The sequence below is a fragment of the Lepidochelys kempii genome, chromosome 11, assembly GCF_965140285.1.
Source record: "Lepidochelys kempii isolate rLepKem1 chromosome 11, rLepKem1.hap1, whole genome shotgun sequence".
NCBI classification, from domain to species: domain Eukaryota; kingdom Metazoa; phylum Chordata; order Testudines; family Cheloniidae; genus Lepidochelys; species Lepidochelys kempii.
The window spans coordinates 36,753,695-36,780,693 of record NC_136390.1 but is presented as its reverse complement, the minus strand read 5'-3'; the positions used below and the strand labels follow the sequence as shown (position 1 = coordinate 36,780,693).

Genomic DNA, 26,999 nt, shown 5'->3' with positions numbered 1-26,999 from the left:
GTATAACAGTGTGACTTGTCTACATGAAGAAGGAAGACACCGAACTTTTATTTAATCCTAACTATCTTTATTGTTGCTGGTGTTTCAAGAAAATTTTACCTAACTGATATAGACAACTTCTTGAAAAAAATCCATATAGAATTTAATGCAGAATAGTTTTTCTATAGAATTTGTAAATCAGAATATAATATGTAATAGGGAATTATATCCCTGTAATTGAATTCCATATGTTGGTTTAAAAATTCTATAAAAAAATATTCTCTGTTCAATATTATAGTATTGTTTTAGAGTAATTGCCATAGAGCCCTATTGGTTTCATTACCTATTAAATATAGAACTTGTCCATAAGTATATCCATGGATTTTATTTGTACTTGACTAATGTTTCCAGATCTTGCTTAAGTATGTAGAGGATGCTATGTTTATGTCTGTTCTGTTCTCATTTTATACCAGTTATCTTGCTGATCCATACCACAAATCTCATTGGCTTCAACAGGAGCTGGGGTGGCTCAGGTTCAGTTTTTGTTTTATTAATTCACAAATAGTGGATTTTAAATTTACAAAGCAAGTTCAGTGAAATTAATGCATATTAAAATCTGAAAGCAGAATTTGGTTCCTGGAAAAGATTATTAATTTATTTATGAAAACAACTTCTACAACATGTTAACTCCATTTTTATAAAAAAAAATATAGGGTTTAAGGGTTTCAGCTAATAATTATATTTTTATTTTCTTACAGTCTTTGCTGAGCATTCGTGGCTCCCTGTTTTCTCCAAGGCGCAACAGCAAAACGAGTCTTTTCAGCTTCAGAGGTCGAGCAAGGGATATAGGATCAGAAAATGACTTTGCTGATGATGAACACAGCACTTTTGAAGATAATGATAGCAGAAGAGATTCTCTTTTTGTGCCACGCAGACATGGTGAACGGCGCAACAGTAATATTAGTCAGGCCAGTAGGTCATCCAAGGTCCAGGCGGTGTTTCCAGCGAATGGGAAGATGCATAGCACTGTAGATTGCAATGGAGTAGTTTCCCTGGTTGGTGGACCATCTGTTCCTACGTCGCCTGTTGGACAACTTCTGCCAGAGGTGATAATAGATAAACCAGCTACTGATGACAATGTAAGGAAGATTTAAATAGCTCAGGCATGGTGGTCTTTTCTTACTGCACCAGCCTGTATTTTCTACAGAATGGAATTCCTTAGGAATAATCCTGGCTGGCCAAGCTATGAATGTTCCTGCATCTTGTAAAAGCTTTAATATACTAACAAAATAAGTTTGAAATTTAAGTATTTACCTGCAAAAATTCTCAGAGCTAACAAGAAAAAAATCAAATTAATGTGCAAGTATCTGTCTATTATATACCCATAAAAATAGGGTAGAACTTATTGTAGCTATTAAAAATTTCTATCTGGCCACATTGGATAAGATTTCAACTTACTATACAAATAAAAAGGGTATATAATAAAGTGAATTCAGTCAATATGACCCTGAATTTGTTGTAGATCATTTTGATAACATTGGACTTTTTCAGCTCATTGCAATATAATAGTATACATTCAGCACTACCATATATGTTTTCATTCTTATGCGCTTTCCCCCTTTTTTGATGTAGGTCTCTAGTATAGAAAATAAACTAAACAGTTATTTGAGGCATCACATTCATGCGCCCACCTTCAAAAACAAAAATGTCTGTGTGCACATGTGTTGTAATCTATGTGTATATACAGATAACCAGATATTTTTAGAGACATTCTGCTATCTTATTTCAAGGTTGTCCACTTAGAGTACTTGGGAGTACACCGGCATGTGGAAGCATGACTAAATCAGACTTTTTTTATTTGTTGCTATTTAAGACTGGATGGATACCTTATAATTTTACAACGAGACGTTTTATAAGTAGTAGTAAACATCTGCAAATTGAAAACATTTTACAATAATATGTTGGTTTTCAATATGTTTGACTCATTTCTCATAACTGAGATTTAGAGAGTTTGAATAATTATTCAATTTCATATTTCTCTCCCACAAACTTCATGTTATGTATTAAACTGAGGATTTCTAGTAACTGACTGTGCTGGAGGACGAGTGATTCAATTGAAAAAAATTCTTTAATATATTTTGAAAATGCTAGGTTAATACAATAAGTAAGAAAAGTCTTGCATGATAGATTAAATTGCATGAAGCATGTATTCCTTCACATTTAGAAATTCAATGTATATAGTATTTGCTTATTATATCGCTCAAGATGATGATCCTATCCATTATTATTCTGTTTGCAGGGCATGACTACTGAAACAGAAACAAGAAAGAGAAGATCCAGTTCCTTTCATGTTTCTATGGATTTTCTGGAAGACCCTGCTCAAAGAGAGAGGGCAATGAGTATAGCTAGCATACTCACAAATACTATGGAAGGTGTGTAAAATATTGAATTTAAAATGTTAGTGTATTTTCAGTGAACTTCAGAAACTTTCATTTGAAACTAAAACAATAATTTTAGATATGTGCATATTAACCTGATATTGTCCCTCTATACCAGTGGCGCTCGAAAATGTTTAGTAAGTTGGGGTGCTGAAAGCCAGCCCCCGTACTTTTGTCCACACCCCACCCCTCCAAGCTGAGGCTGGGAGCAGGGCTGTGTCTCTGGGAGTGGGGGACCTGGACAGAGGTAAGGGGACCAGGGTGGGTATGGGGCCAGGAACAGAGCCCTGGGCAGGGGATGGCAGCCAGGACCCCACATGCGGGGCAAGGAGCAGAGCTCTGGCTGTGGGGCCTGGCGCAGGACCCTGGGAGTGGAGCCCTGGAAGCAAGTGGCTGAGTTTGGGGCTCTGGGTATGTGGCCAGCGACTGGAGAGCGGGGCCAGTGACCAGAACCTGAGCCCCAGGTGCAGGGTTAGGGAGCAGAATGCGGGGCGGAGGGGTCAGGAGCGGGGCCCTGGGCATGGGGCTGGCACCAGGACCTGAGCCCCAGGCACAGGACCTGGGGAGTGGAGTCCCAGGCAGAGAGCTAGGAGCAGGGCCCCAGGTGCGGAGCCAGCAACAGGGGAGTGGGGCACAAGGCCAGCCCCCAGGACCTAATCACCCCTCCCTCTGCCCCCCACACCTCTACTTCCTGCACCTATGCTCTCAGAAAATATTTCTAGGTAGACTAAAAACTCCCAATCAATGTGTTTGTCTCACATTACTTAGTGAGACTTTTGTGTCATTGTTTTTTGACCATTCCATGTCATGTGGTCACAAAGCGCTGATTTTGCTATTATAAAACTTATCATAGCTGCAAAAATCCATATCACTGTGCACAAAGCGGCTGCATAAGTATGTATGTTTTTGTGCTCAGGTAAGAATTTCTTTTCAAGTAGATGAATATTTAATGGGCATACCTGCTATATCAGGAGTTCTCAACCTTTTTCTTTTTGAGGCCCCCCCACAGCATGCTGTTAAACTCCCTGGTCCGCCAGTGCCACAACTTTTTTTTTCTGCATATAAAAACCAGGGCCAGCATTAGCTGGTAGCAAGCATGGCAATTGCCCGGGGCTCCACGCCACAGGGGCCCCATGAAGTTAAATTGCCTAGGCTTTGGTTTGAGCCCTGAGTGGTGGGGTTCAGGGCCACGGGCTTCAGCCCTGCATGATGGGGCTTTGGCTTTCTGCCCTGGGTCCCAGAGAATCTAACACTGACCCTGCTTGGCGGATCCCTTGAAACCTGCTCATGGCCCCCCACAGGGGACCCTGGACCCCTGGTTGAGAACCGCGGTGCTATACCATTCTCTGAAAATATGGCTAGAGGATTTCGAAGAGGTCTCTGACACTGTAGTATGGCATGCAGATATTTTACATTTTATATTTTTTTACCCATTTGTCCTTAGAACTTGAAGAATCAAGACAGAAATGCCCACCATGCTGGTACAAATTTGCAAACATTTTCTTAATATGGGACTGCAGTCCACATTGGTTAAAAGTAAAACATATTGTCAATTTAGTTGTGATGGACCCATTTGTTGATCTCGCTATTACTATTTGCATTGTTTTAAATACACTATTTATGGCCATGGAACATTATCCAATGACTGAAGAATTCAGTAATGTACTTTCTGTTGGAAACCTGGTAAGTCTTCCAGTTTGTCTTGTGACATGTTGTTTTTGCTTATTTGTTTGGTTTTGAAGGAGATATATCTGTATTATAGCTTTAAGCAGGAATTTCTTCTTTTTTTTTTTAACTGATTTAGTTGTCCTTTAGGTCTGTATTTCACTAAATTTTTGGAGCTCCCACCTTCAATCCTTTCTCAAGACATATAGATTAACAGTATAAAGTAATATTTTGTTTAATACATCACTTGGCAAATCTATTGAATCATCTCAGGTTTAATCTATTCAAACCTCCTTGACATGTTTGAATTTCATCTTCATATCAATATATACAAATATGCTTTTCTGTAGTTTCTTCAGGCACATCTATTGAAAGGTAGTATTTCCAGAAATTTATCTTAAAACACTCAGAAACAACAATTTTCAGTATGGAAATGTAGTTTCCTAAAATGTATCTCTGTAGGTTTTCTCATTGTAAATGACCATCAGATTGGTTAGTAACCTGGCAGTGCTATGGTTAGTATAAATTAAGAAGTTTGTCAGTTGGTTCTCTGCAGCTCTAAAGCATTTAAATTAAGAGGTTGGATCATGTAAACATATTTAAACACTTGAAAGTACAGTTCTACTTTTATTTCAAGAATAGATTTCATGTAATGTGTGTCTTTATCATTTTTATTTCTGCAATGTGAAGGAAATATATTTTAAAACATGTAAATAACTGCAATACTAGATGATGCAGAATTAGCAGGCAGGCAAAAAACCTGATTCTCTATACTTCAAATAATATACTTTGCGTTAAGAACAGGACATTTTATATGACAATCACATGATAAACCATAAAATGTGGTGGTCTAGAATTGTATATTTTGTTTCCCATCCAAGGAAATGTCTTCTAACCTTGGTTGGTGAGAGTATTCTACATTATATAATTTGATATATATATATATATATATATCATTGCAAAGTGTAAGTGTGAAAGGGGGACAACGTTTATGAATTTGCCAAGGTGCCAGTTAGATTTCAGCTTTAAAATCTAACAAACTGGGTTCATCAATATAGAATGGAATTTAATAGGATATCTCCTTTTCCTTGCATCCAGGGAGTGTAAGCTTAATTTTTTTTTTTTAATGCTGGGTTCTTTTCAAGTCAACTTTTAACTTGAACAATATTTTTCAAATCAGGACACTTGCTTATTTTTAACTAACCCATAATTAATAAATTACTTAAAACCACATTAATATACAATCACTAGTTCATCACTCAAGTGTAGACGACAAATGTTTTAGATGTGTACTGCACACATAATAGTCTTATAAGCAATTATCACAGTCTAGAGTTGAGTTATATCAAAGAGCAATGTAAATTACCATGATTGCTTATTAAACTGAGTTATGATCATCAGTTCTTTAGTACCCAACATATTTATCACACTTCCAAGGATGCCCTTGTCTCTAAGACACTTTAAAGCTTTAGGCGCTGACTTTTATTTTTCCCTGGGGGTGCCTCACCCTTGTTCTGCCTGAAGCCCTGCCCTCACTTCACTCCTTCCCCTGAGGCCCCGCCCTTTCTCTGCCTTGGCTGATCTTAGGGTCCTTAGACAAAGTGTCTCACATGATGTGAACCATTTTTTATCGGATTTTCTTCCTAGGTGGGTCCTTTTTTGGGGAATAAACAGAGATGGATAGTTTTTCTAATTGCTGAGGGCCAGAAGGACTCAGTAGTTAAACATTCTATATATATATCCCTTACAAAAGCTTAATTGGAAATGAAGTTAGTGTGCCTAAACTACCTATAATATTAAATGCTGCCATAATCCTGTTTACGATCTAATATGCATTGAAATCAAGGAGAAGACTCCTGGGCAGATCCCCACCTGATGTAAATTGTTGATCTTGCTAGATCTTGTGAAATTAGGCCATATAAGAGCATATCTTTATAGTGTCATTAATATCCCAACAATAGTGTTCTAGGGAGAGTAGCATGTAATTTCTTGGAAATAATTCTATTGCATAATGTGCAAATAAAATTGGGGACATTCCTTGTGCTGTGGAAAAAAGAGCTTGGCGTTCTAATAGTTAGGGTGACCATATTTTCCCAAAGGGAAAGTGGGACACTGCACGGGGCCGGGTGAGGCCTCACTCTACCTCCCCGCATGCAGAGCTGTTCCAAGACCCCCCCCCCCCCCCCCCCCGCTGCCCACTCGTGCATGGCTGGCCTGAGCCACTCTCCCGAGCCTTCCCTCCCGTGCAGGGTTGACGTTGCCACTCCTCGCTCCCGCACGTTCCTCCGTGCCCCACTATGGGTAGCACCCCACTTTTTTGGCAAAACTGTTTGCTGTTGCCAACTGGTCATCAGATGGCAAGAAAAAATGAGACAAATTCCCAGTTTTGCCCAAAAAAATTGGGACAGCCAGGACAGGGTTTAAAAAAGGTACTATCTCCTACAAAATAGGATGTATGGTCACCCTAAATAGTCTTAAAATTGTATTATAAACCAGAAGCTTAAGTAATTTGTTTCCTGAAAAATTAAATCAAATGAAAAGAAGATTCAGTACTTGTTCTGTGATGGAGTTTCTATCGGAAGCTGTGTATAAGATGTCCCTATGATCATTCTTTTAAAAGCAACAAATTTTAAACACTAATAATGAAGTACTAAATAAAATAATTTGACCTGCCTTCGATTATTTTAGGGATTTAAATTTAAGGATTTTTGTGAATAGCCATTCTAAATAATGGTCATTGAAGATATGTAGCTGGAATGTAAAATCTGCACAAATACTGGAAATATTAAATTTTCCAACTGAATAATAAATTGCCTTTTGAATGTAGGTCTTCACTGGGATCTTCACAGCAGAAATGTTTCTGAAGATAATTGCCAAGGATCCTTATTATTATTTCCAAGAAGGCTGGAATATTTTTGATGGTTTTATTGTAACACTTAGTTTGGTTGAACTTGGTCTTGCAGATGTTGAAGGACTATCAGTTCTCCGATCATTCAGATTGGTAAATATATTAATAAAACGTTATTGCAAGTTACAATTACAGGCTTTGTTGCAGTAATATTTTAATTCAACTTTTGTGTCTTAACAAGATACCTTAAGGTCATTGTGACCCTGATCCAGAAATGTGATCCACTTATATGTACCCCTGTGACATGCAGTGTTGTCCTATTGTCTTTAGTGGGGACTCTGCAGGAATCCATATTAATACATTCCAATGTAGGAGTGGGGCCTATTTCCAAATTTTTATTGCGAATACTTACTTCAGGTATTCACAATGAAGAAACAAATGGACTCACTGAATATCTTTCTTGTGCTCTTATTGATATTATCAGAATGGATCTCTTCTTTATGTACACACAGGTAGGTAGGTAACCTTGAAGTTCTGTGGCATCTGAGGTAACACTGAATCCGAGATTCTAAGTTGGATCAAGGATGTAAAAGCCCAGAGACACCTCATGCAAGACTATGCTCTTGGGGTACCAAGTTGTAAAAGTCTGCAGCATTTTCGTCATTGGCAGCAATACTTTTTTCACGAACTAATTTGTAAAACACTTTTTTGTATCTCCGTTAAAATCAGTACTAACAATACCTTTTTTTTTTTTTTTTTCAGTTACGAGTTTTCAAATTGGCAAAATCTTGGCCAACACTGAATATGCTGATAAAGATTATTGGTAACTCAGTTGGGGCTCTGGGAAATTTGACCTTGGTGCTGGCCATCATTGTCTTCATTTTTGCTGTGGTTGGTATGCAGTTGTTTGGTAAAAACTACAAGGAATGTGTCTGCAAAATTGCAAGTGACTGTGTACTTCCACGCTGGCACATGCAAGACTTCTTCCACTCTTTCTTGATAGTATTCCGAGTGTTGTGTGGAGAATGGATAGAGACTATGTGGGACTGTATGGAGGTTGCAGGCCAAGCTATGTGCCTTACTGTCTTCATGATGGTCATGGTGATTGGAAATCTAGTGGTATGTAATCAAAATGTTTCAAAGATTTATTCTGAAAAAAATTCAATCTTGCAATCCAATGAGAATCCTGGCCCCACCTCAAAAAATCACTTAAGCATGTGACTTCAGTTGAACGACTCTTAAAATTATGCTTAAAATTAATATTAAGTGCTTTGCTGGATTGGAAACAGAATACTACACACCTTGTAGGCTCAAACTCATGATATATAATTATAGAGTGAGCTTATGTTTTTTTTGTTTGTTTTTTTGCTATTTGCAAATACAGTGTGCTTCAAATAATGTTCAGCCTGTGCATTTTTTATAAACTTTTTCCAACGTATTATTATGTGTCCGGTCATGTAAAACACATGGTATAGTTTCTGCTCTCTGATTGGAGAAGTGAAACTTTTTAAACAGGATGATAAAGAATAACAAACTTCCTGTCTGAATTTTTGACTAAAATTTTTGTGCCAATATTTTTGTAAACTTTTGGGATTCAAAAGCATTTTCACAAATACTTGCCAGTTGTCTGTTTTGTGATTGGTGAATAATATGGTCCTATGAATCATAGCAAACCATATGTAGGTCTTTCATTTGTCATAATATTTGTGAATCTCTTTTTTACTATATAACTTTCCCTTCAAATCATCATGCATTAGAAAAAGGTGGTTTATAATTCAAGTGTTTTAGTGCAAGCTTATTAAAGATATAACACTCCATTTATTCTAAAAACACAGTTCTTGGGTTGTTTGGGTTGGTCTGGTTTGTCTGTCTGAAACGCTGGTCCTTTAGACACATACTTCACATAGCTTTAGAAAGTATTCTAGCACAAAATTATTTCCACTGAGATAAATCTAGGAATTCCTTTTCTATCCTGTTCCAGGTTCTGAACCTATTTTTGGCCTTGCTACTGAGCTCATTTAGTGCAGACAACCTTGCTGCCACTGATGATGATAATGAAATGAATAATCTCCAGATTGCTGTAGCAAGAATTGAGAAGGGAATAGATTATGTTAAAAGAAAAGTACGTGAATTCATCCAAAAATCCTTCATTAAAAAACAAAAAGCTTTAAATGAAATCAAACCACTTGAAGAACTAAACAAAAAAGACAGCTGCATTTCTAATCATCTAACAGTGGAAATAAACAAAGACCTTGATTATCTTAAAGATGGCAATGGAACTAGTGGCATAGGCACAGGCAGCAGCGTGGAAAAATATATCATTGATGAAAGTGATTACATGTCGTTCATAAACAACCCAAGCCTCACTGTGACAGTACCGATTGCTGTTGGAGAATCAGATTTTGAAAATTTAAATACAGAAGAGTTTAGCAGTGAGTCGGATCTGGAAGAAAGCAAAGAGGTATTTAAATACTGCTTATATAATTGTTTTTAATATTGTGATTTTTTTGTTTTTTCTTTCAGCATGAACTAGTCTAGTTGAGCACGGTATAAAAACCTATATAGAATAGACTATATGGACAAGTGAGTATAATATAGGTGGGAATACTTAACTCATGGTTACTGACAGGAGACATAAGGCTCAATTCATCTGTATGCCAGGTCTGAGCTTGGCTCAGAGAATGGCGGGTGGGAACAAGGGTGACTGGGGTAGTCTTATACAACTTTTGGTCCTTCCCTATTCTGAAATGTTTCAGGGCCACTTCAGCTCGCCAAACAGGCTAGAGAAGCCTAAAAGCTATATGTAGTTATAAGAAGCCCATTGCAACAACGGGCAACAGATAAAGCATAGCAGTGCTCCCGGAACACATCCAACAACAAAGCTCCTGTTAGGAGTAGTGTATAAACTAGCTCTCTGCCACTCAGGGAAGGCCCTACATTATGGGAGCTTCCTGGGAGCCACAATGCAGGGATGAACTGGGCCCAACGAATAGATACATTTTTCATGGAAAAAGTTCTCTTTAGCTTTCTGAATGATCATCCTTTTTCAGACCAAGAGTCCAATAAAATTATGTTTAAGTTCAGGTTATCTGATGTACTACAAAACCATTTAGTTGTTAAAGCTGAAAAATAAAGCCAGTGGAAGAACACAAGATACCATAAATGTTTTTTACAAAGTAATGAATTAAATACTAGAATTGCAGTATAGTCAAACAGAACAGTCTGCACTTGCTCAGCCATTTTGACCAAATGCCATCATTTTTAATAAACAAACTACAATAGGTAAACAAATGGGAACGCACATAGGGTTGAATTCTAGCCATACTGATGTCAATGGGAGTTTTCAAGAGTAACAGCCGTGTTAGTCTGTATTCGCAAAAAGAAAAGGAGTACTTGTGGCACCTTAGAGACTAACCAATTTATTTGGGCATAAGCTTTCGTGAGCTACAGCTCACTTCATCGGCTGCATACTGTGGAAAGTGCAGAAGATCTTTTATACACACACAGCATGAAAAAATACCTCCCCCCCCCACCCCACTCTCCTGCTGGCAATAGCTTATCTAAAGTGACCACTCTCCTTACAATGTGTATGATCAAGGTGGGCCATTTCCAGCACAAATCCAGGGTTTAAGAAGAACGTCGGGGGGGGGGGGGGAGCGGTTTTAGGAAAAAACAAGGGGAAATAGGTTACCTTGCATAATGACTTAGGCTTGAATAGAGACTGGGAGTGGCTATTTCCCCTTGTTTTTTCCTAACCCCACCCTGCCCCTCCCCCCCCATAAAGCAGTTTAGAGCAGTCCCTGGGACTACCCTGACCATATCTACTGGTGATGATATTGTCACCATTTCCCAGTTAATACCTGAGGTATTAATAACCAGCTCCCATTTTGCTGTTAAAGATGGAACAATTTAAATAGTGGTCAAATTTAGGTAAAACTATTCCTCCCAGCATCACACACACACCTCTGCATAATGTACCTAGATGCAATATAAGAGGTCACAGGAGGAGCAGTTCCTTCCTGAACCCCACAGATGTTTGATATGGCTAAAGCATGAGATCTAATGACTTTTCATTAGTTTATCTTCTTAGCTAACTTGAAAGTAAGCAGGCTGTCGTAAGTGAAAATGAACAACCCTGGAAAGGCTGTGGAATGACATGCAAATTACTTTTATCTGTGAAACTGATAAAATCCTGGATTTATGCAACAGTAAAACACGAAGAGTTGTGAAAACTATATAAAGTACAATAAATAATGCAAAGTTCAACAAGCAACTGGAATCTGTCTTTTTTTATAGTTCTATATATAATTCTTTCTGATAGTAATACCATGAATGAGGCAGAACATCAGGAATCTGTTGGCTCCTTGCTTCCCGCTTCCTCACCTCAGCTAAGAACTATATACACTCTGACACCAGAGGGCTTTTAAGCTAAGGTCCCAATCCTGTAAACAGTTATGTATGTGCTTACTTTTATTACCCTAATTCGCTCAGCTGATTTCAGTGGGATTATTCTCTGTAATAAAATTAAGCGAGTGCACAAGGGTTTACAGGATTAGTGCATACGCCCTGTTTCTGCAAACATGGTAATAAACACCAGGCTTGGTAGTAAGTGTTTGCATGGATCTATCCCAGGAAAAGGAAAATAAACTACATTTAAGATGTCACCTGTGGAGGATTCTCACTCCTGCATCTTGTGACTCCAAGTGAAAATCATTCAGGAAACTCCCAACTTAAAGATTTTGGCCCTCTGGGGCACTCTAGGCCAGTTTGAAGGTTTTCGCTAGTGGAACACTGTCCCAGCACACAGGTTTTTCTGGTGTGGTCGTGCCTCACACATTCTTCACAACCAATGCCCTTCTGGTTGCTTTGCACTGTAAGATGAGCAGAGGTGCCTTCAGGAATTCAGTGCCTTAGTGTCTAAACAACTCAGGGCATTTCCAGGTATTTCAGCAGCATCTCCTTTAAAGCATGGCTGCACATTCCAGGATCCTATGGTCCATTTTTTGGCAAGTCTCTCAGAGAAGTTCATGTTTGATACGTCACAGTTCAACCTGATTGCATTAACTTTCCTCTTATACAAGATGAAGGGAAGTTACCTCCCAGGATGCGATGCTGAGGGATGTGTATGATGCAGGAATAATATTGAATTGTGGTGCTAAATTTTCCCTTCTTGAGAACTGACATAGGGAGGCAACAGGGCACAGAACTTTGCCTCATCATGTGTAAAGGGGCTTCCCTCCTTGCCAGCATGACTGAATGATACTTTTGCCTCCACTTTCTTTCCTCTCTCAGGTATGTGAACTCTTGGGTGGATCCAGAGTTTTCTGGATATCAAGTGTTTTTTTTTTCTGTGCCACCCTGCAATTAAAGTTACCTTTATCTCCATACTCCTGTAGCTAAAAGTGGTGGTCTATGCCTTATCAATGGCTTCTGGCTTTTTAGAGTCTGTCTCAAATATTGGAAATCCCCTAGAGCTATGCAGGGGATCGATGACATTGTCATGTCCCTTCTTGGTTTTGCAAATCTCTGTTTCTTTGTCTTAGGCAGAAGAATTGAAACTGTGCTTAGCTTCAGCCAATAGGTTTAATAGACAGAGGCAGATGTAGTTTCAGCCTCCTTCCTGCCAGGGGCACATGTTCTACTGCTGAGCAGGCAGGAGGCAGCAGCTGTGACTCCTGCTGCCTCCAGCCCTGGATTCTTTCCCTTCCCCCTACCAACCCTGATGGTCTGCACAGCAGGAGGGGCATTGGACCAGGAAGGAGGAAAACCATTTTTTCACTTCCCCTGTGTGGGAAGCAGACAGCTATGAGAGGGAGTTGCACACAAGGGGGAAGACCAGTTTTGGTGGAGACAGGCGCAAGATAAATGATTGTGTGGAGGGAGGACATCTATGTGGGGGACTGGTGCCACTTAGAGAAAAGCATGGGAGTGACAGCCATGGGAGGGACAGGTACAGGAAGGGGAGTTGGGGCTGGCTATGAAGAGGGAAAGCTAGAGGAGAACAACTAAGGAAAGTGGGACCTAGGTGAGGAGAAGACAGGAGGAGCCTGGGGGAAGGTGGAGATATTGGGGATTGAGGAGGAACTTTGGAGGGGATAACAAGGTAAGATTTGAGAGAGAGAGAGACAGACAATGGGAAACTGTGAGATGGAATCTTTGGAATGGAAAATCAGTGGGATCTTTGTTCACCCACCCAAATAACTAACCTTTTTCCCTGATGTCCACCCAGAGACAGAAGAGGAAGATTGGTACATGACAGGAAGGGAACTCTTTGGGGGGTGAGAGTAGACACAAGAATTTGGCTGCCAAGATGGGGGAAGAAAGCAAGGAGAAACCTGGAAATGGATTACTTTTCCTATAAAGAAGGCCTATCCTGCTACCGACTAGAATTAAGTTAAAGACTGTTCATTTATCTTTTCCCCCCACCTTTGGCTAAAGCAAGCTGTCCTTTGCATGCTTTATAGTTTAACTTAACAGAATTCTATTTATAAAATTTTATAATTTCAGTCAATAATATCAATGTTTATTTTTAAGCATTTTTTCAATTTTTATTAATTTAAATTTTCATAGTTGCAGGAAATTATGGAGACCTCAAACAATAACAATTATTTAATAACAGCAGATTTGAGATTCAAAGTGTTATCTTGTGTTTCAATGGTTTATAAATCTTTATCAACATGACTTTTCAAAATATGCAAAGTAAAGATCCTCAGATCAACAAATCAGACCTGTGTTTACTATTCATTTGCTAGTCCATTTGTAACCAGCCTAATTCAAAAGTTTAAATCGCTGGGTTTTGACTCTAATAAGTTCTCAAGCAGCATTTTGTAAAAGAGGAGGAGGACTCAGGGAATTATAGACCAGTCAGTCTAACTTCAATACCTGGAAAGATACCGGAGCAAATTTTTAAACAATCAATTTGTAAGCACCTGTGGAACAATAGGGTTATAAGGAATATCAGCTTTTTTGAAAAATTGCTTCAAGCCCTTATAATTTCAGAGAGAATACTGAAAAGCTTGATTTTTCAAAGAGTAGCTGCTTACTACTTGTGAAAATCAGGTCCTTCACAGTGTCCCAAAATGGGCATCCAAATATTAAAATTTCAGCTGAAGTGACTTCCAAAGTCAGTCAGTGGCAAATCTCCTCAGAACTTCTTGACTTTCAAGCCGTGCTTGGTCCTCAAGTTTACAAACATAAGCAAGCTTTGGGTTCAATGTTAAATGAAACATAAAACCAGTTGGTTACAAACCTCTTGCATAGCGCTATTATTCAAATACTTCTTATATGCCTGCACTGCATACAGTATGGCAGTACAGCAACATACACAGAGCAGTGTGTATGTGTACTATTAATTTTCTTAAGTAAGTCTTAATTATGCTTATTGGAAATAATTTCCCTAAAAAGTGTACTAAGGTCTACCACAACTCAGCTACCCCCAAGTATTCCTTTATTAGTTACAGGCCACTAGATATTGATTACATCCAAAATACAAGCATATACATACTTATACTCTCTATTCTAGACCTAATGCAGTTATAAGCATTGGCCAAATACTCACAACAAAATCAGGTTCAGGAGATACCTTCACATTATGGTGTGACTCCAGAATAGTAAGGAACAGCGCAGACCAAGAAACTCCAAAAACCTTGCCCTTTATACACTATAATAAACAAGTGCTGGCATGGCAGGTTATCAGACCTTAGCTAAAGCTGGATAAGGCAGTTTAGGGCTAAACCCAGTTCTCTGTCCCAGTTAAAACAAGCAGTCCTAATTACTGGACTAAGCTTTTCTTTATCATAAATTAAACAAACCTATCTAACCAATTATTTGCTGTGCCTGGACCCATTAAACAATGTATTCTTTATTTGTATTACTTCAACCCAAACCTTAAAGAAAATAATGCTGGTATTTCAAGGGACACTAGAAATTTAATACAAACAACCCTTTTTCTCATGATCCCCTTCATTTTGCTAACAACCAAACTCAATTTAAAACCATAGTTCACTCAGGCCCAAGGATATAGGCCTATATTTCTAGCATGTTTTCCAGAAACAATAATAATTAATAACATGCCTGACTTTTTTTAACTTTGTATTAAAAAGACACAGTACCGAAGTGGCAGCTAAAATGGGCACAAATGTATCACTTATTTACCTAAATCAAGCATTAAAACATTTAAAAATGTAAAAGACTAGGTGCGTATTATTAATTTTTGCTATGTCTGTGAGTATTAATATTTACCATAAATATGTTGATTAAATCTTTCTGCGGTTTTTTTATTTAACAGAAGCTAAATTTGTCCAGCTCGTCTGAAGGTAGCACAGTTGATATTGGACATCCTGAAGAAGAGCAACATGCAGCTGAACCCGAAGAAGCTGCTGAGCCAGAGGCCTGTTTTACAGAAGGTGAGTGAAGCAAAATATAAAGTAAAATGAAATATTTACTTACACTGTCGAATAATATTTATGGCTTGAAATATTTGCTATTTTGTCAAACATAAACACTAAAAAATCATGAATTTTAGCAATGGTATATTCAGTACATAATATACACTGAAGATAATTATAATCTGTATACTGCTGATGTGGATTTATAACGATTTTCAGATAACAAAGAATTGGGAAAAATCATATAAGCAAATTGCCATTATTCTCAAAAATAGAAGAAATCTGTTTGTTTTTTCTGAGGGTTCTGAATTAGCACCAACTGGAGTAGTATTTAAAAATTGGAAACTGTCCTAATTAGGTGTTGTTAACACTTAGCACTTATTCAGCACTTTTCATAGCTAGCTCTCTGAGACAATTAGAAAGGCGAATAAGATTTTGTCTACACTAGCATTTTTGTTGCGAAAACTTTTGTCAGTCAGGATAGTGGGAAAAAAACACCCCGACTGACAAAAGTTTCACCAACAAAAGTGCTGGTGTAGACAGCGCTGTGTCTTCTGCCAACATAGCTACCACCACTCGTTAAGGATGGTTTAATTATACTGGCGGGAGAACTCTACCACGTACACAGGAGACCTTACAGCAGCGCATCGGCAGAAGTACAGCTGTGCTGCTGTAAGGTCTGTAGTGTAGACATAACCTTAGTATCACAGTAACTGCTACTCAGTCACTGGTAAATAAAAAAACTCCACAAAACTCCATCTTGGTTTAAATGCTGGCTGAGCCTTTATTTAAACAAATTGTCAAAAGGAGAAGAAACTCTCTTCACCTGCTACCTGGCAGAAAAAGACAGTCCAGTCTGGTACCCCGTTCCACTCATGGCCTTTCATGCCCAACTCCACTGGACACTTTATGGGCCTTGAAATAAATAGTGTTATGGGCTGAGTCAAACTTTGTTCAAACTGATGTGTGAAACACCGTCTTCATTTAAGATAATTGTAAGAGACAGTTAAGGGGACACACCTAAAACAAGGCCTAGAAGCTGCCCAGAAGCTAGCGTCATGTGGGTGGAGGATTCTGCTGAGTATTGTGATGGGGGGTGCGGAGGAAGCAGGGAGATGTGAGAGAACACACAACCTGAGAACAGACAAGAAAAGAGAGAGGAAGAGGCAAAAAAGCAGGAAAGCCAAGCAATAGTCTGTAAGACTAGAGAGAGAGCGCTTTTTGGATCTCTTGGCTAACAAGCTATAAACTAAGAAACTTCTCCTTTTGTTATTGTTTCCTTCAGCATTTGGAGAAAAAAGACTTTGTATTTTCCTTGTAAATAGACATGATTGCATCAGAATACCTGATACTATTTCTACTTCCAACTGGAACACCCCACAATAGGATATAGACTCTTAAATACAAATTCACCATTAAACCCTTTCCTTGAGAGAAAACTGGGTCCCAGGCAAGAGGTGCCATCAATTTATGCATAGTGATAAGATCCTCTCTTCTACCTGACTTTACCAGGATTCCTTTACTTCTTGGCACTCTGCTCCAATTTAGAGTAAGCTTCTTGGCAAAAATGCATCATAACTGCAAAGAACTCTTGCCAAAGGTGGAAAATCAGTGGCTAGCTCATATCTCAGGGGCTACAAAAGTTGCATCACTGATGGGACACGTTACCCTAAGTTGTTATGGGGACTGAGCAGAGGACAACCATTCCTTCACCAACTCACCACAGACTGGTCCATCATGGAGGGGAACTCTGATACTTCCTGAGGAATCCTACTTTTTGTGTGCCCCCAAAGTTGCTAAAAGGTTTTGGATCACCAGACGAGTTAAGATTAATGGAATCCATTTAGTGCATCTGGTTCAGCCCATTGTGTGATTACTGGGTAAAAATTAACACGCACATAAGGGGATGCAACTCCATTGCAGTCAACTGAGTTGTACCTATCCGTGTCATCAGTGCATTTGGCCCATTTTAGTTTTAAAAGCTGACAACTGTAAAATTTCCAGGCCAGAAAGATTAATGAATAAAATTAATGGAGAAAATCAGTGGGAGCTGCATGTACTCAACAGGACTAAGAATAAGGCCTTAGCTGTCTAAAGTTGGGTACTCATAATATAGAAGTCACTTTTGAAAATCTAAGACTAAATTACTTACACGAGATCATATAGCAAATCAGTGGCAGTGTTTAGACTAGAACCTACAATTTTTGACTTTCACTCCTGTGGTTTAACCACTAAAAATATTCATTCCCACCTTTAAATAAAACTGTCTATGCTAATCTTCATCAAAACTGGTAAAATAGATTAATTATGAAAGTCTTCTAGACAGTACAGTTACATTTCATAGATACACTTAGTCTTAGATACATAACCTAAGGCATTTTATATTTTGATTATTACATTTGATCTTATGAGCTCTTCTGTAATAAAAGCTAATGCTTACAAAGGTTTTTTAGTTGCTGTTCATTGTATCTTTGACTAGAAGTAGCTAGTCACGCAAAATGCCTGCAAAGCAATCCATTTTCTTTTCTGCTTGAAGCATTATGTAGCATTCCTCTCAGACAAAGTGTTGTACAAGAGAAAAAAACAAGAAAGATGTTATCACAGTAGGTTGCAGGAGATTAACTGCGCTATAAAAGGAGTTTTTTTTTGTTTTTTTTTTACAACTGATGAATATGTTCCTTGTGAAACATTCTTTTCTAAGAACATAAATAGAACTACAAGGATTGTGAACACATTTTAAACACTTCATTCAACTTTTAAAATGTGTGAGTGAGTTTAATGTTGTGAAAATGAGGGACTAACAGGATCTACTTAAGCCAGCACAAATAGTTGATATGCAAGATTTAGTGACATAGCTCTTTCTGTGTACTTCATTCCTAACTTGTAATTCCCTGCTTATCCCAGTCAATGGCCTCTCTTTGGGAGAGAGGTAGCAATACTACCAAATTGAAAGGCAACTTAGTGACATATACAAATAGGGTGAAACTGCCAAATATAATTAATTCATTGAATAAATCACTGTGCAGTTATTGCTGGAAGTTTGTAAGTTTTTATTTTTCTAGCAACTTGCTGATTTTATGGTTATTTGGTCAAATTAGGGACCCAACCTTCTACCCTTATGCACACTGTAATAGTACCTTATTGGAATCGGTAACATTGATTTCAGTGAAACTTCTCATGTAGTAAGGTTTCTCTTAGCATGATTAAGGTGGCAGAATCTGGCCCTAACTTGGTCATCTTTAATCATATTGCACATTGGTATATGGAATTCATGATGCATTTCTGAATTCTGTTTTTGAATTTTAGTCAAGAATTTTTTTAAAGTTATGGTAAAGAGGAGATAAATCTCCATTCTCCTTACACTCCAGTTAAGGGATTAGGATTTTTTGATTTGGATCATTGGCAATCAACACCACAAGTATACAGTTATTATCTGATTAAAGAACAAGAACTTTTCATGGATTTTTTTTTAAAAAGAAAAAAGGAAAATCAGTTCCTGAATTCAGTATTGAAATGTGGTGGATTTGTACAGGATTTTACCATTAATAGACTGTTTTCAAATATTTGCTTACAAACTGCAGAAACCATAGTCTTAATTTGGAGACCAGAGGATGAAAGTTGTTATGGTCCTGATGTAGGAAAGCTATCATTTCCTTCTTTACAGAATCTCTAAAATCAATCTTTTTTTTCCTTTTAATTGGCACCACTAAAATTCTTGTCTATTCCCTGCTAATTTCTTATCTCAAGTACTGCAAACTTTTCTTTGGCCTCTCTATCCTAGATTGTGCTCAAAATACATTCTGTTCCACCTCTCTGACTATCCTCTTCCACTCCTTTCACTGGCTTTCTCTGTGCTTTTTTATTCAGTTCAGACTTGTCATCTTGAAGGCACTGAACAAATCTGTCCCTGCCTACGTCTTTGCTTTCATTTCCTTCTAATCCTCCTCCCACTATGTAAAGGTCTCTTAAGGCAACATACAAAAGTACCATTTTTATCTTTCTTCCTCTTTCATCACTGTAACTTCTTCCATGCCATTTCATGTACCTGGAACTTCCTCCCTTCTTCTTGTAAACTGCTCATCATCCCTCTCTTCTTTCAGTCCTTCCTTAAAATGAACTTCCTCCAGTACCTTATCAGCATTAACTCACCAGACCACATTGTGAGCTCTTCAGGACATAGATCATGTCTTACATTTGTCCCTGATCCTCACTAGAACATCTAAGTGCTACTGGAATGTAAATAATGTATTACAATAACTTATGTCCACACATAAGTGCATTAAAAATATAAACCTGCTTGAAGTTTGACTGTATATTTGTAATAACTGTATTGAATTTGGCTTCTAAATTCCTTGTGGGAGGGACCATGTCTTCATTTGTTTGTATAGTACTGAGCACACAGTCAGCTCTCAGTAAACTAGACATACAGTAACTCCTCACTTAAAGTTGTCCCGGTTAACTTTGTTTCATTGTTATGTTGCTGATCAATTAGAGAACATGCTCGTTTAAAGTTGCACAATGCTCCCTTATAACATTGTTCAGCAGCCGCCTGCTTTGTCCACTGCTTGCAGAAAGAGCAGCCCATTGGAGCTAGCTAGTGGGGGCTTGGAACCAGGATGCACCGGCAGCGCAAATCCCCCCCGCCTCACCCTCCCATCGGCTCCCCGCTCCCTGGGCAGCTGCCTAGCAGGCTATCAATTGCCGGGCAGTTCAGCTGTCCCTCCCCCCTCTGCTCTGTGCTGCTCCTGCCCTCTGCCTTGGAGCTGTTCCCGGGAGCCTCCTGCTTGCTGTGTAAGAGGAAAAGAGGGGTGTTAATGTAGGGTGTCCCCCTGCACCCCCCGCTCCTTTACCCCATCGGGCCATCTCCACAGAGCAGGCTGGGGACACGACAGGCCCTCAGGACAGAGGGAGCTTGCTGGCAGCAGCTGCTGTCTCAACTTGCTGATCTATGTAAAAAGGAAGTGTACTTAGAGTGGGGTCAGTGTACTTAAAGGGGCAATGCATGTCTCTCTCACACACATGGTGTGTGTCTCTGTCATGCTGTCTCCCCTCTCTCCATTCCTGCTGCCTTGTAGAGTGTGAGACTACATTAACAACAATGTGTTAACCCTTGAGGACTCAGCTGAGTGCTAATTCATCATTTAGCAGTAAGACATTCCCTGGGAAATATCCCACCCTCTTCCACCCTCTGACTTCACCACCTCAACCAAGCTTCACAATCATCATTGCTGTGTATAGTATTAAATTGTTTGTTTAAAACTTTGTGTGTGTGTGTGTGTGTGATATATGTCTTTTCTCTGGCAAAAAAATTTTCCCTGGAACCTAACCTCCCACCCCCCGATTTACATTAATTCTTATGGGGAAATTGGATTTGCTTAACATCATTTCGCTTAAAGTAGCATTTTTCAGGAACATAACTACAGCATTAAGCAAGGAGTTACTGCACTTTCCCATTCTTTCATTTGATTTTAAATACCAGTTGTCTTATTAACCACATTTAATTTTACTTCTTGAAAAATGGGCTTTGAAAGTGTATTTATCAGAGTTTAGATTTTCTTATAGCCATAAAGTACATGGAAATATAATGGCTGTACCACTAGTCAAATAAATAATCAGACATTATCTCCTTAAGCATCACTTCTCTATTTTGCCTTCTCAAAATGTATGTTGTTTTACAGGCTGTGTACGAAGGTTCAAGTGCTGTCAAGTCAGCTTAGAAGAGGGGAGAGGAAAACAATGGTGGAATCTTAGGAAAACCTGCTTCAAGATAGTTGAACACAACTGGTTTGAGACTTTCATTGTCTTCATGATTCTCCTTAGTAGTGGTGCTCTGGTGAGTGAAACATGAAATAAGTGCAATGTTTCTGTGGGAAAATATTTTAAAATGTGGTTTAGCAAAAACAGTTTTTAGCACAGGTTTCAGAGTAGCAGCCATGTTAGTCTGTATCCGCAAAAAGGAAAGGAGGACTTGTGGCACCTTAGAGACTAACAAATTTATTTGATCATAAGCTTTCGTGAACTACAGCTTACTTCATCAGATAAAAAAACAAATGTGTTATCTTTAAACAGTGAGGGCCAAATGATGGTCACACTAGTGTTAACGCTGTGAACGTGAAAAGGAGGCAAAAGGAGTCTGCTTTCCACAGCATATCCACATAGGTACAGTCATCATTCAGTGTTTGGACTAGGGAGTTCAAGAAGGTATTACTGAGGCAGGTGGGCTGGGGACCATCGAGTTGCAAACATAGTGCAATATATGGAGAAAGAAAAACATAATTAATGTATGATTTATTTGGGCTTGCTTTCACCCCCAGTTTGTGCTAAATATCTTTAAAGATCTAGCCCATAGTCTTTTTGTGTCTTAGTTTCCCCATCTGAAAAATGGGGATAATAGATAATAGCGCTTCCCTACCTCAAAGGGGTATTATGAAGATAAATTCATTAATGACTGTGAGGCAATCAGACACTGTAGTAATCAGGGCCATATAAAGACCATAGATAGATAAATCAACAGATAAGAATGAAACCTAATAGGCTGCATTCTATATGATTTACCTATGGACAAATACATTTCCACAGTTAACTCAGTACACAACCCTGATTTTTATCTGAGAAAGAAAAGTAGAAGAAAGCTAAGGCCCCCCGACTTTGTATTTAGGGAGAGAATATTTGTTTTATTTTCTTTAACTTTGCAACCTAAACTACACACTATAACATTACTGAACCCTAAACACATTTGAATATTTTTGTTTTTAGGCTTTTGAAGACATATATATAGAGCAGCGCAAGACTATCAAAACCATGCTGGAATATGCTGACAAGGTCTTCACGTACATCTTCATTCTGGAAATGCTGCTCAAGTGGGTGGCATATGGCTATCAAACATACTTCACTAATGCTTGGTGTTGGCTGGACTTCCTAATTGTTGATGTATGTGATATATTTTCTAAGTATTTGTTTATATTTCTCTTACTTTCTCCTTTTTATAGAACTCATTAACAAAATATTTATACTCTTGATATTAGTCATGCCAAAGTATTGTAGGCAAAAATTCTTTAAAAGTCACATAGGAACTCAAGATTTGACCAGAATCCTGAGTTCTTCAAAGCTGTCCAGATATATTCCACTCTCGGTACATGTGTGTTCCATGTTACCAAGATCGGAATCAGCTGGCCAGTAATGTCAGTTGGGACTGTGCATGCACCCTCTGGGCTCGTCTACATTACCGCTTAAGTCAATGTAACTTGCATCATTCAGGGATGTGAAAAAGACACCTCCCCCAAGCATTTTAAGTTACATTGACTTAAGCAGTATCCACACCACACTATGTCAGTGAGAGACGCTCTCCCGCTGACATAGTTTCCACCTCTCACGGTGCTGGAGTAATTATGCCAACTAGGCAGTGCTCTCCCGTCGGTATAGCGCATCTTCACCAGACACGCTACAGCGGTGCAGCTTTGCTGATGTAGTGCGGTAGTGTAGACTTGCCCTAAATGTCCTTGTGCATCTGACCAATGGCATAAAAGATGGAGCAGCAGCTTCTGCCACTCAGTTACTTATTACTGAATAGGGTTGCAAAATGAAACTCCTCAGTGTCCGCAAACTCTTGCACCTTTTTCCTAAAATTTTGTATAAATATTTGTATTTGATAAAGTGTATAGGTTTAATGTGCTAGGATAGCTTGCCCATTGGTAATTTGTTCATAGTGAACAATTTTGTTGTATTTTTGACAAGAGAAGAATTTTCTCAGTACCATGACTTAGCCATGTCTGAGCCTAAATTCCCAGGATTTAAGAACAGAATGATGACCTAAATGCCTTTTCTACCTCAGGAAGAGTCATATCCCCAATAAATGCTCTATTTGTAAGTCCTATTCCAAAGGGACTCAAGAGGGACAAGAAGAGCCCCTTAAGGTATTCTTGTTAGACTGCTTCATGCAGGTAGTTTAGACCATGGTGGGTCAGCAGCTGTCTCCCGAACCCCATCTTCTAAGACTGCCATGACTACTGATTGACGTAGGACTGAGTGATCCTCAGAGAAAAAAGGAGCATTGCTTCTCTGGAAAAATAAGAACATATTCACATGGGAAATCCCAATGAAAATAAGTCACCACCTCGTTTCCATTTGAGGGGATCTTCATGGCCCGAATCATGTACTGGAGCACTGAGGGAACCCAGTACATACAACATCCTTGGCACAGCCTCAAGGATCAAGACTGATTAGGCTGAGTACTGAGTCAATGGTACCAATTTCTGCCCCAGGTCTGCTCACTTTAGCGTCAATCCCTTTGGCATCAGTTTTTACAGTACTGCTCATCTTGATGCTGGCTAGTTTGGGACTATTCATTTTGGCACCATCCACCCCAGTGACGCCCACTTCCACACCAAGGTTTATGGCATCATCACTCTCTATACTGAGGATCTTTGCTGTACCAGAAGATCTGCAAATGATGGAGGAGACTGAGGAATTAATTCAGGGAAGTCCATGGCCGGTATTATACAGAAGTTCTGAATAGATTATCACAGTGGTTCCTTTCAATGTGTGAATCTGTGGGCATGTCTAAACTGTCCTGTTTTCAGTGTCCAGGTGGGGGAGTTACAGTGCAGGACTTCAGTGCACACTGCTATTCACACTCCCTTAGTCCGAATTGAAGGGCAGTGTAGACATGCCCTATGTGTCTCCACTGCTTTCTATTGTACTAAATATTCTCCCCCCCCCCATGAAACTAACTATGACTGCTATTGTGGTACCAACTGCCTCTGCAGAACCAGCTAACATGGCTGTGATGCATTCAGGTACCCCAGATAGGGTAGACCCTCTTCTGGATAAGAAATGTTCCTTCTCCTCATGTGATTCCCAACAAAAATCATGATGGATCCCCAATATATTCCACAAGAGCCCCTTATAAATCAGAAAGAGGATTGAGAGCTTCCTACATAACCCAGTCAGATAGGGGTTATCTAAACAGGCGCATGTCTTAGCACCCTCCTCCCTAACCCCCCAGGTCCTTATCTATATAATAGTCATGGCCCTATTGAACCCTTTGGGGCTCATACGACATGAGACAACCTTCATCGGTACAGCTTCCTAGGGTGACAACCTCCTCCCTTGAGTCCTCCCAGATACTTGTCTCAGGTGGCAATTCATTAGCCTGAATCACTAGAACTGTCTTAAGAGAAGCACTCTTAAATGGAGAAACAAACCATACCAGCTGTTATATCTTCCTCATCCCTGGACAAGGCAGTTGTTCCATCTGTACAGTACCATGTCACCCAGATGATTACAGGAACTTTCAAGAGTTACTCAGATGTATAGCTGTTTCTCTAGAAATCCCAGTGATAATGGTAGAAGAGAGTTCCAAAGACATTTAAACATACTCTATACCTCTTTACATGGTTGTCTGGCATTATCTATTGATGAAGCCTTATTAGAGCCAGTAAAGTTTATCTGACGGACCCTAGCATCAGTAACACTGACCTTTAAGGAGACAGGTAAGAGGTACCAGGTCCCATCCACCAGCTTTGAGTAACCTGTTCACTTATCCAATATTTGGCTCATTGGTAGTTACAGCAGCTAATGAAAGAAACAGACAACAACTGAGAATGACACTGAAAGATAAATTGTTTCTTCCACCAAAACCCTTACCTCTCCTGTCAGATTTAATATCTCAGGGGCATTCTCCATTAGGATCCGATCTCACTCCACCTCACAGCCTGGTTACTGGTTGGTTGTCAGAGATAGAGAAATCGTGTTCTTCTGATGTCCAAATTATCTTGATCCAAAGTAAAAATTATTCTACCAGAATAGTTTATGTTGCCAAGTAGAAAAGGTTTATGATTTGGGCTGAACAGCCTCAGTTATTCTATACAGACTCCCAGATCCCAACTATTCTGGACATTTGCTGTCTTTAAAGAGCTCAGGATTTTCTGTGTCTCTTTTTGAGTGCCCTTGGCAGACATCTCTGCATATCTCCCTCCCATCCAGAACTACACAGTCTCCCACCCAACTGTGATCAGATTCCCAAAGGGCTTTATACATGTTTTTTCCCCTCGGGTAAAGGGCCTCCTCTGTTCTCGGATCTTAATGTTGTCCTGACAGGCTCCCTTTGAGCACATGACAACTTGCTCCCTATTTCATTTGTCTCAGAAGGCAGCTTTCTTAGTTGCAATTACATTAGCCCAAAGACTAGGGGGAATACAAGTTCTTATGGCAGACCCTCCAGATGCAGTATTCCATAGGGACAAAGATACCCTTAGGTCCCATCCCAACTTCTTATCTAAGGTAGTAACAGGTTTTCACATGAACCAAATGATCCATATACCAGTTTTCTTCCAGAAACCACATTCTAATCAGGAAGAGGCAAGACAAGATACTCTGGATGTCCTTAGGGCATTATCATTCTAACTGGATAGAACCAAGCCATTTTGAGTTTCCCCAAGACTCTTTGTTGCATTTGCAGACAGATTGAAGGCCTAGGCTATATCAACCCAGAAGCTTTCTAAATTATGTCTACCTGCCTTAAATCCTGTTATGAGTTATCCAGTTTAGATCCCTCCAGTGTCTCCTCCTCCCTTATATCGCATCATTGCTTGTGAGTCATCAAGAGTAGAATATATATGCACAAACACTCAAAGAAAAAGAAACTGTTACTTACCTTACACTAACTGTGGTTCTTTGAGGTATGCTGTCAATACGTATTCCATGACGCACCTTCCTTCCATACTACCATGAAGTCCTTTAACCTCTGGATTCGGTACTGGTGAAGGAACAGAGTGGTGGTTGGGGCTGTTTCCCCTTTATGCCCTCAACACAGGGCATGAGGACACTCACGGTGAATGTATAGCCCCAGGACACTGCTGGGCAAAAGATTCTGATCTCAAACACAAGGGACGCATATAGACACAAGGGACGCAAGGGACGCAAGTAGAGTAGCATATATATATATGGACAACATGCCTTGAAGAGCCACAGCTAATGTAAGGTTAGGTAAGTAACCAGTTCTTATTATTATTTAGTTGTATTTTGCTTCTGTCTTTATGCTTTTTCCTATTTTCTGATCTTGTGCAAGTTGATTGGTTAGAATTTGCATTTGCTAATATTTTAATATTTCAACTTTGATTTGATATAATTGCTGTTACATGACCATTTAATTGCATCACTTTATTCTAAGTGCAGACTAGTGATTCAATCATTTATAATGTATATACATCACAGGGGAAAGGAAAATGCAGTCTGAAATGCTCTTTAACACACCTACTGACCATTGAGTAGCATCAAAACCTTTGGATGATGATAGCACATCCACCAAATTCCAAGAGCTAGGAAGTAATTGCTTAGGATGTGTACAGCTGCTAAGTGGATTGGGCATGAAGTTACAATATATGAAGGGGCTACATTTTACAGTATAATAGATTGTGAAATCCTAGATCTCCTCTTGAATTTGTCCAAAATCCTTAATTAGTGCTGTGGGAAAATGAAAGCCTTCTTGATGCATTCCTTACTCAGAGTAAAATGAGATACTGGAGAACACTGAAGCCGTGTTGCTGCAATATAGAAGGAAATATTCTACCTCCCATTCCTGCTTTTTGGCATTTTTTTGAATCTGCACAACGTGATATTTTTAATAAAGTTGGTTATGATCATTGTGGGTGAAGTCCTAGCTCCATTGAAGTAAATGGAAGT

The 26,999-nt window shown here is 39.1% G+C and overlaps 1 protein-coding gene across 8 annotated transcripts in view; it reads left to right on the top strand.

Moving 5' to 3' along the window:
• Positions 1 to 26,999, top strand: part of LOC140895606 (sodium channel protein type 1 subunit alpha) — a 181,918-nt gene that overhangs the window by 110,179 nt on the left and 44,740 nt on the right. For 6 of the 8 annotated variants that reach the window (XM_073305722.1, XM_073305718.1, XM_073305717.1 and 3 more), the window contains 9 exons: positions 738 to 1,118; positions 2,279 to 2,411; positions 3,862 to 4,100; positions 6,910 to 7,083; positions 7,693 to 8,049; positions 8,912 to 9,391; positions 15,218 to 15,335; positions 20,996 to 21,150; positions 22,074 to 22,247. In XM_073305722.1, coding sequence (XP_073161823.1) covers positions 738 to 1,118; positions 2,279 to 2,411; positions 3,862 to 4,100; positions 6,910 to 7,083; positions 7,693 to 8,049; positions 8,912 to 9,391; positions 15,218 to 15,335; positions 20,996 to 21,150; positions 22,074 to 22,247 — 2,211 coding nt within the window. The remainder of the gene's footprint in view (positions 1 to 737; positions 1,119 to 2,278; positions 2,412 to 3,861; positions 4,101 to 6,909; positions 7,084 to 7,692; positions 8,050 to 8,911; positions 9,392 to 15,217; positions 15,336 to 20,995; positions 21,151 to 22,073; positions 22,248 to 26,999) is intronic. The other 2 variants (XM_073305720.1, XM_073305721.1) reach the window with 1 other exon arrangement.